The following is an 18,236-nucleotide window of genomic DNA, read 5'->3' on the forward strand; positions in this document are numbered from 1 at the left end:
CATTTATATAGTGCTCTTGATGTGGGGTAATGCCTTGGAGTGCTTTAGACTGACAGAGTCGGACACCAAGCAAGGGAGAGGGGAGAAGCCTTGTGGATTTCCCATCAATTTCTGCACATCATGGGCCCCTCTCCTATAATAATAATAATAATAAAATGTTTTATATGCTAAAATAGCATCGGATTCTAATCTGCCTGATGTGAAGAATTAATCTCCTTTCGAAATTCTCTTCAGTCATTGAATTTGTAAAATGTTTCTTCCAATTTCTTCCAACCACGCTCTGTGACCAACCAGTCTCACAAGATCACAAGGGAAGTATGGATGAAGAAAACCCTTTCATCTCATTTGACCTCTTTCTTCCTTCCAGAACAACCATCCCACCAGCTTCCCATTACGGCATCAAGCTGTTTCTTAAATGAGTTCAGCTTTCTGCATGCGCTTGCACTGTTTGGTAACCTGTTCCAGCTGTGAACCACCAGGTGGAAAGTTAACCACCCTCTCCTCCTCTGGTCATACAATACTTAGAGGTGAAAGATTAACAAGTGACCTCTCCCCTGTCAATCTCTAACAGTCCCCTCAAACCTGCTATGAGGAAATACCTCATCCCAACTCATTTTGATATGACTGAGATTGGCAATTTAGCATCATGGGCAATTGACCTGCATCTCTTGCTTCAGTTCAGCACAGCACACTGTGTTTTAGTGGTGCCTACACAAGCACTTTTTAATGTGATTTCCAGTAGCATTATCTAGCGTTCTTTGTACAATATGCTAGCACACTCACTGACTTTGTTATCTGGTTTATACTGGCCTGTTGTGCCAAATCATTGCTACTATTTACAAGATTTCTTTGTTGTTTTACTACTTGTATCAAAGTTTGAAAATATACCTGCAAAAATAATAAGAAAACATCAATGGATAAAAGACTGATATAGGTAAAGTTAAGGTTTCTGGAAATGGACTGGAAAATTTAAGAAGCAAGAAGGATAATAAGTAGCACTGCCTAAAGGCCTCCCCCCACCCAAAAAAATAACTTAATGGTTTTGTTTACTTAGGAACAGAAAACTGGAAACAATTAAGTCAAGTGAAAATGAAGAAGCAAACTTGCATTTTCATAGTGTGTTAAATCATCGCACTGTCACACTATCGCAAAATGTTTCACGGGTAATTTCTATCAAGTGTAGTGACTGTTTCTGTAGCCATTTAAACAGCGAGGTCTGGCAAATAGACATAAATGACAAAAACTCAAGTAAAGAGTATCAATTTGACCTGACAGGGGATTCTAACCAGTCATGAAAGTGTTCCTATTAAGCTACTGTGACATGTTTTATCTTTAAAAGATTCATGTCTTTGCTTGCTGTCTATATGACTGACTGCTTGTTTGAACTCAAACATTTTCAGTTTTGTTGCAAAGTAGACAGCTATTTCATAAACATCGACACTGTCGTTTTTCTATTCATCATCGTGATGTGATTTCTGTGTGCAGTTTTGGTCTCCTTATTTAAGGAAGGATGTACTTGCCTTGGAGGGGGTGCAGCGTAGATTTACTAGGTTAGTACCAGGAATGAAGGTGATGAGTTACGAGGATAGGCTGACCAATTTGGGCCTATATTCTCTAGAATATAGAAGAATTAGAGGGGATCTTATAGAAACCTATAAGATCATCAAAGGGCATGATAGAGTAGATAGTGGGAGATTGTTTCCCCTGGTTGGAGAAACTAAAACCAGGGGTCACAACATTAAAATCAGAGCCCAGCCCTTTAGTACTGAATTGAGGAAGAACTTCTTCACTCAAAGGGTGGTGAATGTATGGAACTCGCTACCCCAAACGGCTGTTGACACTCAGTCCTTGAACATGTTCAAGACTGAAATAGGTATGTTTCTTATTGCAAAAGGGATTAAGGGATATGGGGATAAGGCAGGGTCAGGTTATTAGCTGGAGTTAGATTAGAAGATCAACCATGATTGAATGGGGGGACAGGCTCGAAGGGCCGAATGGCCTACTCCTGCTCCTACATGTTATGTTATGATTGTTTTACAAAGTTTGAAAAAGAAATTATTTTTATTTCATAAGAATCTGTCATCTCACTAGTAATGACAGTGTGGAAGTAACAATAATGTTCCTTAGGATCCATTTTTTTGTCCTTGTTAAATATGAGGTTAAAGCCTTCAGACTTCAGGGGAAATTGCAAAACATTAAATTATCTCCAGTAATGCTTTGCCTTCTGTCACAATATTCTTCATAATAATAATAATAATAATAATCCTTGCATTTGATATAGCGCTTTTCACGTCAGGAGGACGTCCCAAAGCGCTTCACAGAACACACTGTAAAGTGAATTGACTGTATATTTGTGGGCGAAAGCGGCAGCCAATTGCACACAGCAATGTCCCACAAACAGTCGTAGATTGAAAATGACCAATTTTTATTATTGTTTTTGGTTTTTGGAGGGATTATTATTAGGCGTGTGGAGTAAGGAAACTTGCCCAAGGTTTCGCCCTCTGCCTGGAATTGAACTCAGGTCTCTCACTTGCAAAGCGAGTGCTCTAACCACTGAGCTACAGGACTCCACAATGGCCTCTCGCTATGTTGAATTTACTGGTCCGGCAAACCTTGGTCCTAAATCTCCTCACATCAGCTTTATGCTTTTTGGCAAGCAGAATGTAAACACATTTCAAAGGTTAGGGGCATAGGGCCCCCCGGTGGCTGAGTTGTGTAACCAAAACCAGTACAGACTCCATTTTCCTTCTGTGGGCAGAAAGAAACAAACACTCAGATCCCCCAAAATTGAAAGCAATATTCAGAGAAACGGTTGCTGAAGCTTTAAAGTCAGTCTTTTGTACGGTATATTATCCTGGTGGGACGATGTCCTCGCCAACAGCCCCCAAAATAAAACCACTTCATGGCTGTTTATGGGACATTGTTGTGCGCAAATCGGCTGCCATGTGTGCCCACAAAAAGCACAGACACTACACTTTACACTATATCCTGTGAAGCACTTTGAGTTGTCCTCCTGATGTGAAAGGCGCTATACCAAATGCAAGGATTATTGTTATTGTTATCAAGCATTGCTAGCCCTGGCTTAATAGTGTATTTTATTGTTGCCACCATATGGAATGACATTTTCTGCTCACGAGACTAAAGTAGTAATTTTTTTGTCCAGCGTATAATGTACGGTGGATATAGAGACATTGTAGCCTGATATGGGTGTTTTCATCCCGCCAGGTCTTTGGTCCATCACAATATATATTGGGAACCAAGGGTTAACCCTGATTGACAGCAAGCAGTACAAATCCATCTTCCTTCTTCCGTATCACTTTCTGCACCAAGCAAAGCAGTTTTACTTCTGTCAGTTCAAGTACAACATTAAATAATGCTGAAACAGCAAGTCAGTCATCATCTAAAACAGTGAATAACAACAACAACAACAAAATTACATTTGTATAGTGCCTTTTGCGTCAGGAGGACATCCCAAAGGCCCTGGACAATCAGTGTTTCAGACCCGAGCTGGGTGTCGGGATCGGGGAGGGTGAAAGGCAGGGGGGAAAGGAGGGTGATCAAAGGCACAGTTGAAGAGGAGGGTCTTGAGATGGGTCTCAAAGGAGGCAAGGGAGGGGGCGAGATGGAGGGACTGTGGGATGAAGTTCCAAAGTGTGGGGGCAGAGTGGCTGAAGGCCCGCCTGCCAATGGTGGGGTGGGTGAAGCGGGGGATGTGAAGCAGGCCGGAACCCGCTGAGCAGAGGAAGCGAGCCGGTTGGTAGGGGGTTAGAAGGTCGCAGAGGTAGAAGGCAGCAAGACCATAGAGGTCTTTGAAGGTAAGGACCAGAATCTTGAACTGTATCCTCTGTATGCTGGGAAGCCAGTGGAGTCGGGCAAGGATGGGGATGATAGGGTCACGGAGTCTAGTGCAGGAGAGGACATGCCTGGATGTTATGAATGCATGTATGAATAAGTTCATATGTTGAATATTACTCGACCTCATTTTCACATGCATAGCTATTAAAAGCCCTTTACAGTCTATTGCATTCAGTGAAGCCAAGTTGAGAGCCACGGTAACTGTTGCTAGCCAATGACACTTACACACAGGGCACTTCTATATAGATATCGAGCAGTGACCAGATTATGGCTTGGCTTTACCAAGTCTCTTCCCTCATGTTGAAATAGCCTGCCATCATTTCACTGTGTAGACTCAATAGTGAGGAACAGCCACTCGGTTGGAGTCTGTAGGCTGGTGTTAGCACATCTCATCACCTTGTTAGAAAATGAAGAGAAACTGACATGCTCTAATGTTTACAGAGGACTTCAGCCGACAGGGATTCATTCAACAGTGTTAGAAATGATGGAAGTGATAAGGGATGGTGTTGTGGCCCTTTTTTGGTAGATGATTGGCAAATGGGTGGTGACAAGAAATTGAATAATAGATAATGCTATTCCAATGTTTATAAAGGTCATGACCTTTAGCTTGATAACTTCAGATAATAATAATAATAATCCTTGCATTTGATATAGCGCTTTTCACGTCGGGAGGACGTCCCAAAGCGCTTCACAGAACACACTGTAAAGTGAATTGACTGCATATTTGTGGGCGAACGCGGCAGCCAATTGCGCACAGCAATGTCCCACAAACAGTCGTAGATTGAAAATGACCAATTTATTATTGTTTTTTTGATTTTGGAGGGATTATTATTAGGCGTGTGGAGTAAGGAAACTTGCCCAAGGTTTCGCCCTGCCTAGAATTGAACTCAGGTCTCTCGCTTGCAAAGCGAGTGCTCTAACCACTGAGCTACAGGACTCCACTGTAGCTCTCTGTAGATCTCTTGTCTTCTTACATAGAATGGGGTATTCTGCTCTATGTGCTCCATATTGGTGTGAGCTAAAGGCTTTTATTTTATAAACAATCCTTGTGTTTGATATAGCAGCTTTCACATCAGAATGTTTCAAAGCATTTCACACGATATGCTGTAAAGTGTAGCGACTCTATATTTTGCAAGCAATTGTGACAATCAACTTGCACTGGGCAGTGTCCCACAAACATCCATGAAGTGAGTGACCAATTTTATTTGGGGGCTTGTTGGTCATGACATCGGGAGAAATTCCCTTATCTTTTCAAATAGTGCAATAGGATCTTTAACTTGCATCTGAACTGGCAGACAGGACTTCAGTTTAATATCTCATCTGAAAGACAACACCTCCAATAATTCAGCAAACTCCTAGCACTGCATTGGAGTGCCAGTTTAGACTGTATAATAAATATAAGTAATCCTTACATTTGATATAGCAGCTTTCATGTTGGGAGGACCTCTCAAAGTATACTGTATAAGATATACTGTAAAGTGTTGTGCTGTGGCATAAATTAATTCAAAGTCCTGTAATGGGGCTTGAACCCATAACATCTGATGCAAAGGCAAGACTGCTACCAATTGAACCATGTTGGCACCTTTTTCATCCGGAAATTTTCATAACTTTATCCCTTTGAACTTTTAAATAAGTGTAATCGAATTATAAAAGTATAGTTTAAATGAAGATCTTTCATATCATTCGTATTTATACTTTACAGAGAGCACCACATCAGCAATTTTACTACTATATGGGGTGCATATTGCAGAATAGCCCTTAGGTTGTTTGCAACATGTTTTATTGAATTCTGTAAGGATTTAAGAGAGTTGGTAGCTGACGGCAATCTGGGTTTGAAAAACGAAATATGTGGCTAAAATGGAAGTCCTCCGGATACAGGTTACTGTAAATTGGATAATAAATTGGCTAAATACTACGAAGCAAGCAGTAGCTACCAATAGCAATTGGACAGCAGTGTTCCTCCAGGGGCTAGTCCTTGGACTTTTGCTGTTCATAATATTTATGAATAATTTTAATATGCATATATGATAAAAATGTCTATGCTTGTGTATGCTGCTAAACTGTGAGAAAGAGCAAGCCTTTTCCACGTTCCAATGTTCTGTAGCAGAAAATCTAGTCACTTGTCCCTTAGAAGCCTCCCTCCCCCCTTTCTGGCTTGGTGTCAAACCACACCGCTATTCAGATGCCAGGTGCCTAAAGGGCGCAATATAACAACAACAATAACTTGCATTTATATAGCGCCCTTCACTTGGGGTAGCATCCCGGAACGCAAGGTGTTATAATTCTCATCCTGTGCCCACCAGTTCTGTTCTCATGGTCTGAGTCTAATATCCTGCTTACATCCGGTTTCAATAATTTTTGCAACCTGAATAATGTGACCCCTTCGGTTTCCTTTTTTCTAAAAAGAACAGGTTCCATTCATACGCTCAAGAAAGAAAGCTCTAGTCTGCACAAGAAGCATCAACATATGTATCAGAGATGGTCTATGTGAGAATCCAACAGGACTTTAACAAATAAACTTATCATAGAATGAAGGATCAAATGAGGTCAGGAACAATCTTGATGTTCTACACAAACATGATCCATGTTTAGCCTAAGCATGAAGACATATTCAGAGTATGCGAGCGAGATTGTCAACTCTGTAGCCTCTCCAACATCAAACCGAGAACTCAGATGCCAGCAATGTAATCAGTGGCCAAAAGTTACAAACCAGCCAACAAATTGTCTCTGAATCCTCACCACAGATTCAATATTTAATTCAGTTGCTTGCTTTGCATCGAAGTCAAACTTTTCCAGGTCAATCAAAAGTAAAATGATATAAGGTTGAGGAAGGTTTTATTTTTCTGGTAAATAAATCTGGGGTAATAAAACACTTTCAGGACATTGCCTCAGTGGAGAATCTGCCTTGAATTTCTCTTTCTTGTGCCAGAGCAAACGCTATTCGTGGAGAAACAAATTGATTTAGTGCGGCAGTGTAAAACAAAGGTTATACAAGTTCATTTTCCTTACCACGCCCCCCCCCCCCACCCCCCCCCACACACACACACCCCACCACCCAATCACAAGGGCTACTGATCTACAGCAAAAAGAAGGCCAAAATAAGTGAAATAAGACAAAATAAAGAATAAGGAACACAGTCATAACTAATTAACTTTAAAATCAGTCACTTGTTTTTTGTGTGAATGTTTTTGGAATATGAGAGAAAAACAGGGCTGTTTGTATACTTTGAAGATGGGGATGTAGCTCTGGCTGGTTCTGCTTCACTGGAGAGCCAGACATTCAGGACTCTGTCTGCAATCCTGGAGGCTGTAAATAATGGGATTGTGCTGTATCTTTGCATTTGGCAGAGATCACAGCACTGTTCAATGTCAGCATTCCTTATCATCTTAATTAAAACCTTGTGATGTTTTATTAACTTGCGATTATAATTCCTACCAGATGTATGGTCTGAGTTGCTGAAGTTAAAAAAGGTAAAACCTCTCACAATTCGATGCCGTGAAATATCTCTGTTACTGGGCAGAATTTTTTAAAGCCTCGTTGATTTGGTTTGCAAATGGAACTGAATCAAACTGCTTTTAGTTTGAGCTTTGCGGCAGTTTGGAGCCATTCACTGGATATCACAAGCATCCCCTTTTATAGCTGAACACAGTTTACTTGTCACTGTTTATTACTTCCACAGTTTACTTGTCACTTGGAACTGCTAAGTTCCCTTAGAGTTGAATGGCATGATTTGAACTGTCATACAATGTTCACTTAATTGCACTAGCACAAGGTCTGTGGACAAGTATTGTGGCTACATTTCAATGTCATAGCCATAAGCAGTTTCAGAAGCTTGTTTTCGCAGCTGGCTGTGACTCAGTGCTTTTCCCATCTGGGAAGTATTATGCAAGTCTGGGATCATTGATTATCTTGAGTTCAATTCACTAAAATGAAACCTTGCCTTATGTCTAAAGCACTTTAATGGTTTCTGTAAGAGTTTCTGCAAGTGTCATAACACATTCCTGAGCACAATGGTATTGACTAGCAATGGAGGCACTGACAGAGGCATGTTGCTTGTGAGCAGGGTGAGGTTTCCACACACATTTGTGAAGCTTTGTCCTGATCCAATCATTGCCATGAAAACAATTCTCTCCCCTCCATTGCAAAACACAACAGAAAGCAGCTAAACTTCACAATTTGCTCTCATAACTAGATACTTTAAAAATAACATGTTACAAACCCTTTAGGAACTGACCTTGGTTTATGCTCCGTCCTGATTTATTTAATCTCCCTTCAATCCCTGAATTAAGATTGTCAATAATTTACTGACCCTTGAAGCATTGATCGACAAAGGTCAAAGCCGACTGTCATACATTATTATGCTCTGGTCTCAGCTGTAATTGATGTAAATATCAGCAACAAGCAAAATCTAGCAGTCTATCTGTGCTACTTCAGAAAGGTGCCCCATCTGCTGGTGAATCTAGGCAGCAGTGCCATATTTTGGAGTGGTCAGTAACAATCTGCAATTACTATAGTACAACATCACATTTCCATCTATACGTGTGACCCTTTTGACGAAAATTGCAAGTTTAAATCCAAATTAGGAGCAGTTTTGTACTATGGGCAGATACCCACTTGTGACTGATGTACTGAGGGCACTTTAGGGTTGTACAAGAGAGTGGCGAAGTGAATTGTAGCTGAGTGCTTCTAAGTTATGACATGCAGAGCATACTTTCTAACTCAACATGTGTGTGTAGGTGTGAGGGCTGGGGGTGGGGGGGGAGGGAAAATTGAGAACATTTCCAGAGGGATTTTGTATAAGAGGTCACATTTTTTTTCCACTGTTGAAGGTCAAGACAAGTAAATTATATCAATTTGGCAACATAACACTATCCTGCAGGCTCTACAGAATTATTTGGTCACTGACTGTCCCTGGATGTGATGATACACTAGAAATGCTTGAAATGTTTCATTGCATCAGAGGGAAATCTAAAAGTACAGGAAATGCAAGTTAAAGAGAAACTCACATGTGTTGCCTTAAAAATAGTGTTATTCATTTTTCTGATAAAGTACACAGTGGCATAGATGTTGTTTCTGTCCGTGCCTGATGTTTATGGGATGTTAATGTTTTGATGGTTTTAAAAATAAATTGATGATGTCCACAAGATACCATTCCTGACTGGCTTACGAGCACAGCCCAAGAAGCAACTGATAAGAACAGATACTGCACTTGATCTCAGTCAAAAAGCTGAGGAGTAATGATTTATGTCTTGTTTATTGGTGCTCCAGTAGAATTTCTCTATCATAGAATCTTAGAATATTACAGCACAGAATGAAACCATTCACCCATCGTACTCTTTGGAAGAGCTTCCCAATCAGTCCAACTCCCCCATTCTTTCCCCATGTCCTTACATTTTTTTTTCTTTTTCAAGTACCTATCTAATTCCCTTTTGAAAGTTGTTATTGAATCTGTTTCCACCACCCTTTCAGGCAGTGCATTCCAGACTGTAACAACTCTTTGGGTAAAAAAAATGTTTCCTCATTTCCTCTCTGGTTCTTTTACCAAATATCTTGAATATATCTGCCCTGGTTACCGATCCACCTGTCAGTGGAAACAGTTTCTCCCTATCTACTCTATCAAAACCCTCATAATTTTGAACACCATCAATAAATCTCCTCTTAACCTTCTCTGTTCTGAGGAGAACAATCCCAGCTTCTCTAGTCTCTCCAAATAATGAAAGTTCCTCATCCCTGGTACCATTCTGGTAAATCTCATCTGCACCCTCCAAAGCTTTGATATCCTAGCTCTGTGTTCCCCAATAATTCTCAGAGTTTGCTCTTGCTATACTTGTCTCCAACTCTGCCATTTTGTTATAATGTTTGATCTGCAAAACTAGTGTAATTTAGTGTAATTAGTGTAGATCAAATCTTCTCTGGCAGATCCAGGTGAATCTGCCTCTCCTTTCTATTTCAGAAAAAAATCCTAAGTGCTTACCCCTCACCTAGTTGAATGATTTAGACTAAAATCTGCAAGGCAAATTTGAATAGCTATGTGTAAGGAGTGACTGGTTGCTATGGCTTGGGGATAAAACGTTGGATACAAATTAATCCCCATTAGACAAAACACATAATCACATTGCCAGCTTTACAAGAAAAGTTAATAGTTACTGTAAATGATTTGGCAGGATTTGCTTATAGGTCTCAGAGCTACATGTTCCAAATATCTCTAGGGTGCACACAGCTGCTTCCATGAACAAATATTCCAACAATGCCTTTGAATGCACTTTTAGAACAAATTAGTCCAAGAAAAAAACAAAGGAGGTTATGAAAGAAAAATAACAAGATAATCTCATTAAATTGAATGTGATGCTTGTTGAGTTTGACTTGTGAGAGGAAAATATTACTTGCCAAATTACACTAATAATCAGGACCTTATTGCTTCATTGGTGACTGCTCATGCATCACATTCTTTCTTTATCCCTGGATAACAGGATTGCTCAACCGTGCAATCTTTAATAATAACATAGAAGGTAGGGTATTCATTTTTCAATTTACTCATTGTAAAAAAAAGCTTTGTAATTAATTCATTCAAAACAACAAACCTGGAAATTCCCAGCAGCAAGGGTTGTGCAATAGTGAAGCCGCTTTGTTTTACATGATGCTATTCTTTCATATTCCAGAGATGCACAAGTTCTGATATCAGTGAAGATCCAGCTCAGTACAAGATGCATATTGCAATGATTTACTGAACAATAATTGTGTGACATGTTGATGTCAGTGAAGATGTTCTTTAGTTAAAATGATATTCTGCATTCTCATTATACTGATATACTTGACAATAATAATTCAGGTTAAAAAATGTAAAAGAAGCAATTGAGCAATCAGATTTTTCCATTTATTGAAAAATAGCAAAAAGATTGCCATCTGTAGCAATAATTCATAATATAGAGCCCGTAATTGCTCTGCTCCCAATGATGGCTGTATGTACCTCTAATTCCAAACACTTATTCCTGAGTCTTCTTGTATTACTATAAAAAATACTAACTCTCATCCATATTTGATCCTTCTTTTTTTATAGGTTCTTTTAGTCCTTTATGCTCAACAACCATGTGCAGCTCATCCCATCTCATTAAGAGTCACATCCAAACCCAATCTAATGTTCAAGACTGAGATACATATATTTCTTATTGCAAAAGGGATTAAGGGATATGGGGATAAGGCAGGGTCAGGTTATTAGCTGGAGTTAGATTAGAAGATCAACCATGATTGAATGGCGGGGCAGGTTTGAACGGCCGACATGTTATGTTATGTTATGTTCCAGTGTACAACGTGTCTCATCCAATGGCAAACCCTAGCAAGCTGGTTAAAAGGAGTTGAAATTGTTTAGAAGCACGTCATGTCGTTTATAATTTCGCATTGCTTTTTAATTTCTTATTTGCATTACTAACAGGGTGTTTTAAACAATAAATGGTAACAATTCACAGATATATATATAATATATATAGCACCCTTCACATAGGATAATGGCCTTGGAACAATTTGTATCTTTGTCTGCTCTTTCTGTGATTCCAAGCATGAAATATTTGTTGTCTCACTAGCGACATATAGGAATGGATAGAGCAGGAGCAGAGCAGACCTTTCCCCAGGAGCAAAAATCAAACGATGTGTCAACTCTTGCTGCTTAAATGTACATCCAGTTTTAGTGAAGGAACCTGGGTATGGGGAGCCAGAGCAAGGGAAAACGAAAGAAAAAGCTGTAAAAGAAAGTTTCTGAAATCTACAGTGTTTTATGGTTTGTTTTTCTCACTCTGTTTTCCATTCAGAGTGGTCAAACTGACTGTAAGTTGTTAATACTGCAAATTCCAATAAGGAAAACATATTCAGCACCCTCTGTTGGACATATACTGTTACCAGGACATAAAAGAGTTAAATCACAGATGGTGAAATACATGGGATACCCATGGAAATCAGCTAAAATGAATATGCAAATCATGAAACAAATTTCAGAAACCAGTTTGTGGAGGCTGTGAGTTAAATAATGTGGTCTCTGAGCAACAATATTCCTCTTAAGTTACATGGAAATTAGATCAAGTGTTATTTAAAAAGTATAAGCAAGCTAAAATGGTTTTGTGACTTTACGTGATGCATATTGCAATGTCCCTCTAGAATAATGCTTTTTTTAAAAGGTTATATTGATATAGGAACTGCATTAACCGAACTCTCAGACCTTGTCTTCACATTTATTATAAGGGTCATCAGCCAGAGAACCAGTGCACAGCCCAGATCCTCCAATTTATCTATAGTTCCCTTCCCACTAAATATCCTCCTTGGGGAGAGGTTAGCAAAGTCTCCTTGAAGCTGAAGGTTAAAGGTTGCTTCAAGGTGACATGCTTGACAGTGGAATGTCGGAATCGAGTTAACCCTCTGTGGTGGTATCAATAGTGTAAATCCCGAGCTCGGCAGTCCACAGAATTCCAACACACCACTGATGATCAGACAGCCTGGCTCATCGGCAGAACTTTGAGGGGCCGACCAGATAGTGAGGGCAGAGATTCTTCCCACTTGGCTCCAGTTAACCTTCCAAGCCAAAGCCCTAACTGGTAAAGTGGTCCTAGCTGGACAACTAGCAGGAAGTTTGCCAGACTGCTCTCAATGACAATGTATGTTGTAGTTAAACTCCAGGAGTTCCACAATGCAGGTTCTAGCCAACCTGCCCTAAATACTCTCCAGAATTAAGCCATTATGATGTGGAATTGCAGGGAAAGAGTGTGTATTCCATTGAAAACACAGGGAAATCTTGATGTGTTAGCATTTTTTGCACGCATTTGTGAAACTTTCAATCTGATTTGGATATTCTTAAGGATGGTGATGACAGTGAAGGGAGTTTCTATCAGATACTATCAGACACCCAGACTGACCAAAAAAAAATTCCCAATAGATAATTCATTAATTCCTTCAATCCTTACAAGTGAATCATGACGTTATTCTGGGCACTGGCCAATGATGTGATTGTTTTTGCTATTACTGTCTTCTATTTGTGATTGATGGAATGAAAAGCCTTTTCTTGAAAGAAAGCAAGTGCATTTCCGGCTGGAGCTCTATTGACTACATACAAGCTGTTAATGATTGCCTGCACTCTTGGAAACCTAATGATTTAAGACCATTTATGCTGCTGATGTGCATTGTCAAAAAAAAGTGAAGGTACATGGCACAAAACATTAGTAACATTGGTGGAATTAGATGATACCTGGGATCTTACAAGATCCTGCATGGTGAGGAGCAGTGCCATCGTAGGAACACCAACACCCACCCCCTTAGCTCACACTGAAACTTTTGCAGAGACAGAAAAGTAATGCATTGTGTTGTGCATAAAAAGGAGCTAATTCTTGAACCTATCTATAATTGGAATGAACAATAGTTAATTTTTCTTATTACAGATCGCATATGTATTATTTTAAACATTTGAATTTCAATGTAATCATCTTTCATCCCTTTATGTCCAGCTACCTCAACATCATTAAAATTGTCAGCAAAACTAAAATGCAAACAAAATTCTAAATTGATCTTTTTAAGGGCTATAATATCTTAAACAAATAAAACCAAATAGACATTGCTACACATTTCAGGTCTCTATTTCACTTGAAGCCTTTTTTTATATTGCATCACTGAAAAAAGCTACATTTCTACCCAACTATTATATTGGATTGGTGATTTTTTAATATAGAAATTGCTTTCTGGCTGGCTGGATTTCAGAAACTAATGCATTTTATAAAATTGCTGATTAATTTTTATCTTTGTTCAAAGGCCAAACATGGAAAGAATTTCTGGAAGGAGACTTGGAAGCAGAGATAGAACACAGGATGGAGGAAGGCTTTGGGACATCAACCTTGGAGAGAACACTAAAAAACAGTGGAACATTAAGAACCAATGCAAACTTTCAAGAGCAGAAGAATGGCCAGTGTGAGATCTTAGAGGGTTTAGTGAAAATACCTCCCCTGAGCTCCAGGTCAAACACAAAATCACCCAGTAGAGCAATCACACGTCATGCCTTGATAGGCCCCCGGAGAGTTTGGGGAAACAAGATTACTAACACAGAGGAGGCCTTGAAATATCATGACCAGGCAAAAGATCTGGAAGCCCCCACCAAAGAGCTATTAAGTTCCAACATTTGTCAATCTGACTTTATCGATTACCCAGGTATTTTGTTTTATTATTTATTATTAGTATATATTTCAATATTTAATTACACTGGCCATACAATTCTCGAAAGGTTTGAAAAGGTATATGTTGATAGATTGTTTCTAATATCACATTTCCTAGTTCAGTACGCTAGGTTAACCTTGGGTTAACTCATGGATGTCTTGGACACAAAGTGAAATCAAAGCTGAGCTATATTCTGATGTTGCTCAGGGTGGATTAACGAGACAGAGTTTGTGCTGTTGACATTCACATATAATACAAACACTAATGGTGGTGCATCAAACATTTTAATTCTGAGGAAGTAGTCTATCAAGGCAGAAGTGCTACAAAACTAAAAATGAATTGTTTAACATTATTAAGAAGTCAAAAACAAATGTGACCTCTAAACTATGGGTAGACATGATCCATTTGAATTATTCATCCAAAAGTTGTACTTTGTTGCTTAATATATGACAATCTTATTCTACTTGTTGTAGGCTTAGAAAACGATATCCTGATAGGTATGAGGGCAGACAATTCTGTTGTAGAGGGAGTGATGAGAGGAAACCTGCCACCTCTCGACCGCAAAAGACTCAAGAAATTCATGTGAGTTGGAGGGAATTTAAACTGTGATATAATTAAAAATAGTCAGTGAGGGGCATGAAAGAGTTAATAGTGGTGTAATGCAGGTTATGGGATGGGATGAATGAGTATTTGATGTTTTGTTTATTGGTCAGCTGGATGTCTGATGCGTGGAAATCCATCACCACATTTAGAAGTATCCAAACTAAACTACTGAAAGTTCCACATATGTTTATACCTATACCCGGCTCTGCCTCCCCATCACTCTAGGTCTTGTCAGGCTCCACAGGCTCCCTGTTGCAGAACGGATCGATTTCAAGTTTCTCACTTTCCAACCACTTCGCCACCTGGCACCTCCCTACCTCTCCCACTCCATTACCCACCATCTTCGCTCAGCTGGCTCAGGACTTCTTCACATCCCTCATCCCCACTGCTCCTGGTTTACCCACTAAGCCCCAAATCTCTAGAACTTCCTGCCTCAATCCTTCTACCTTGCCCCCTCTTCACTCGTCTTCAAATCAAAAGTGAAGACTTTCCTCTTTGATCGTGACTTTGGTCACCTTTCCCTCGGTGTCAACCCACTCTGCTGTTAAGCACTCTGAGTTGCAACTGGCATGAAGAGCGCTTTAGAAATGCAAGTTATTGTTATTGTTGGGAAATTACAATTTTCACGATAATTTAATTTTAATTACAACTATAAGCTTCTCCAGCTAGAACCAGCTTACCCATTAGAGCTTTGGTTTGCAGATTTAACAGATGCTGTGTGGAAATCCCAAATTCCATCCACTAAGCAGAATAGCCACTAGTTGAGCAGAAATGCAATTGGGTTGCATTCGTACAATTTGCCTTTAACAACAGATTAGAGAGTTAACATTTTCCAGTCTTGTTTTACTAAGTGGCCTGAAAGTTTTCAGGCATAGCCTGTCTGGTCAATAAAACACTTTTGCTTGTGAATGCTGGAAAATATATATTCAGCAAAACATTCCCTCAGAGGTCTTTCTAGGTCCCAAAATTGACAAACCAAAAATCTCTGCCTCAGATTTTACAAAATTGGAAGTCGCTGGGAGCTGAAAAGGAAGAATTCATGTATCTGGAGAAGTATTCTGCCACCTAGTGGGTGACAGTGAACACCTCCTAAGGTCACTTAATTGTCAATAAATTTATAAACAACAATAAATTACATTTATAAAGCGCCTTTAACGTTGGGTTGACTTCGCAAGGCGCTGGACAGTCGAGGATTTGAACCCGAGCTGGGACTTGGGATCAGTGGGGTGAATTAAACCCCTATCTATAAATCTTCAGGTTAATGTCAGTATGTGAATAATTAATGAGCATGTGTTAGGTTTCCAGGATGCACCAAATTAACTAAAATTGGTTTTATTTACTTTTTAACAGCCAGCTACCTTTCCAAGCTTTGATAAAATAAGCAAGCTGGAATTTTATACTGATACATTTCCACTTCTCAGTTAATGCCATCAACATTTGTAACATATTTGTAGCAAGTCTGTGTGTATCAGGTACACTTTGTTAATATTAGCAACACAGAAGAGATGTCATGTAATGTTTCTTGATCGCCTTACAGGAAATATTCCAAGGAAGGCTTCCTAGAAATCATCTCAAGAAAGAGAAAGAGCAAGTTAAAAGAAGTTTGCAGCGGCACATTTGTAGATACAAATGGTATTGTATTGAACAGGTGATAATTTATTAATTTTGCTTATCTGAGTTGCTTTATCTATGAATTTAAAACACATAATTTTTTTAAAAAATCTCTAATAACTGTAATAACTCTCCAGAGATTGAGATTTCAATGCCACCCCAAATGGTGCTGAACTCCCCACTGCTAGTGTCACCTCATCCTTTATTTCTTCATGCCAAAGGGTTGGGCATCTTCTCACTGATTTTGAAGAGTGGATAATTTTTGACATGGGACAGGTTTGTGCAGCATGTTACACAATACCAGCTTGGTAGCCAACGGAAAGCTGAGGAAGATTGGCAAGGGAGCGTCATAGATGCAATCCCTGGTCAAAGTTCACTGTTAAACTGAAAAAGTGCGAGCCACAAACAGGTGAAGCTGGCAGTGGCCCTGATTCCTGGATGAATAGATCTGTTCACAGCGCTTTCAAAATGAATGGATTCAAAAGGAATCAGAGAAGGCCTCAAAGTGCTGATAAAATCAACCGAGTAATCAAACGTGGCTGCATAATATATGTTATAATGCACTGCACAGTGTTCTATAAAAAATACTTTGTAATAATCATCATGCAATTGCAAATTCTTGTTTTACATCTCAATATAGACATGGTCCATTCTGGCCCATAGGATTTGGTCCTCTGTATTCAACTCCAAGACACATTATTAACTGCCCTGAAAATGAAGAACTTTGGCAAACTCCAGAACAAGGTGATGTTTCCCCTAATAATAGAATTATTATTAGAATTATTAGAATTATTAGAATCGCTTTGCGAGTGAGAGACCTGAGTTCAATTCCAGGCACAGGGCGAAACCTTGGGCAAGTTTCCTTACTCCACATGCCTAATAATAATCCCTTCAAAACCAAAAACAATAATAAATTGGTCATTTTCAATCCACAACTGTTTGTGGGACATTGCTGTGCGCAATTGGCTGCCACGTTCGCCCACAAATATACAGTCAATTCACTTTACAGTGTGTTCCGTGAAGCACTTTGGAACGTCCTCCCGACGTGAAAAGCGCTATATCAAATGCAAGGATTATTATTATTATTATTAATAATTGGTTTCCTTTGAATGGATTTTGAAATAGCACTGCAGATGAAATATTCATTCCATTAAATGACTCAGTAGAAGTTATAGCTAACACTGAGCAACATTAGCCACTTGCTGTGTAAGAGGTACTCGTGAAAAGGGTTTGGCAAGTGTTCTTGGCTGGTAAACACACAAAGCAATAACATGTCAAAACCATATAATTGCTTTACAAAAATGTCTCACAGTCTTTCTGGCTGTTCTCTTTCTCTCTCCCTCCCCACTTACACACACCCCTTCACAATACCACCACTACGACCAAAGGTCACTTTTGTTGCAATGGCTTGTTCCAGCACTGTGCGATGACTAGTAGATTTTTTTCATTTGTCCATCAGGTTATAGATTTATTGTGCGTTGTTGTGAGCCACAGTTCTGACAGATTATTTAATCAGTCTGGCCAATCAACTGTGAATATCTCTGCACTCTGATGGTGGAGAGCGGTAGAGTTGACCATCCGAAAATAAAATAGCAGCTTCATTCAGCCTACGTTTTGCAAAAACAGCTTTATATGTTGCTTTTGGGCCGATAAAAAAAATAGATTTTTTTGTAGTATGGATTGAGTCAAAATCCAAGATGGTGGATTCACGTTTTAAAATGTGCCTAAAGAGCATACCAATAGGTCCAAACCACAGGGGGTTCAGTCTTTAAACCATTTGATAATCATTGACTGCAGTTCTGCTAAACCTTTATAAGTCACTGGTTAGGCCTCAGCTGGAGTATTGTGCCCAATTCTGGGCAACAACAACAACAAGATTACATTTGTATAGCGCCTTTCATGTCGGGAGCCAATTCTGGGCATCACACTTTAGGAAGGATATCAAGGCCTTGGAGAAGGTGCAGAGGAGATTTACCAAAATGGTA

General features: G+C 39.4%; 1 protein-coding gene across 1 annotated transcript in view; it reads left to right on the plus strand.

Moving 5' to 3' along the window:
- LOC103178345 overlaps nucleotides 1-16,292 on the plus strand; it is a 38,033-nt gene extending 21,741 nt beyond the window's left edge. Inside the window, exons 4-6 of the mRNA XM_007893033.2 lie at nucleotides 13,639-14,031; nucleotides 14,511-14,619; nucleotides 16,178-16,292. Coding sequence (XP_007891224.2) covers nucleotides 13,639-14,031; nucleotides 14,511-14,619; nucleotides 16,178-16,292 — 617 coding nt within the window. The remainder of the gene's footprint in view (nucleotides 1-13,638; nucleotides 14,032-14,510; nucleotides 14,620-16,177) is intronic.
- Nucleotides 16,293-18,236: the final 1,944 nt, after the last annotated feature.

Source organism: Callorhinchus milii, unplaced genomic scaffold, assembly GCF_018977255.1.
Source record: "Callorhinchus milii isolate IMCB2004 unplaced genomic scaffold, IMCB_Cmil_1.0 Scaffold3, whole genome shotgun sequence".
In the NCBI taxonomy this organism is placed as follows: domain Eukaryota; kingdom Metazoa; phylum Chordata; class Chondrichthyes; order Chimaeriformes; family Callorhinchidae; genus Callorhinchus; species Callorhinchus milii.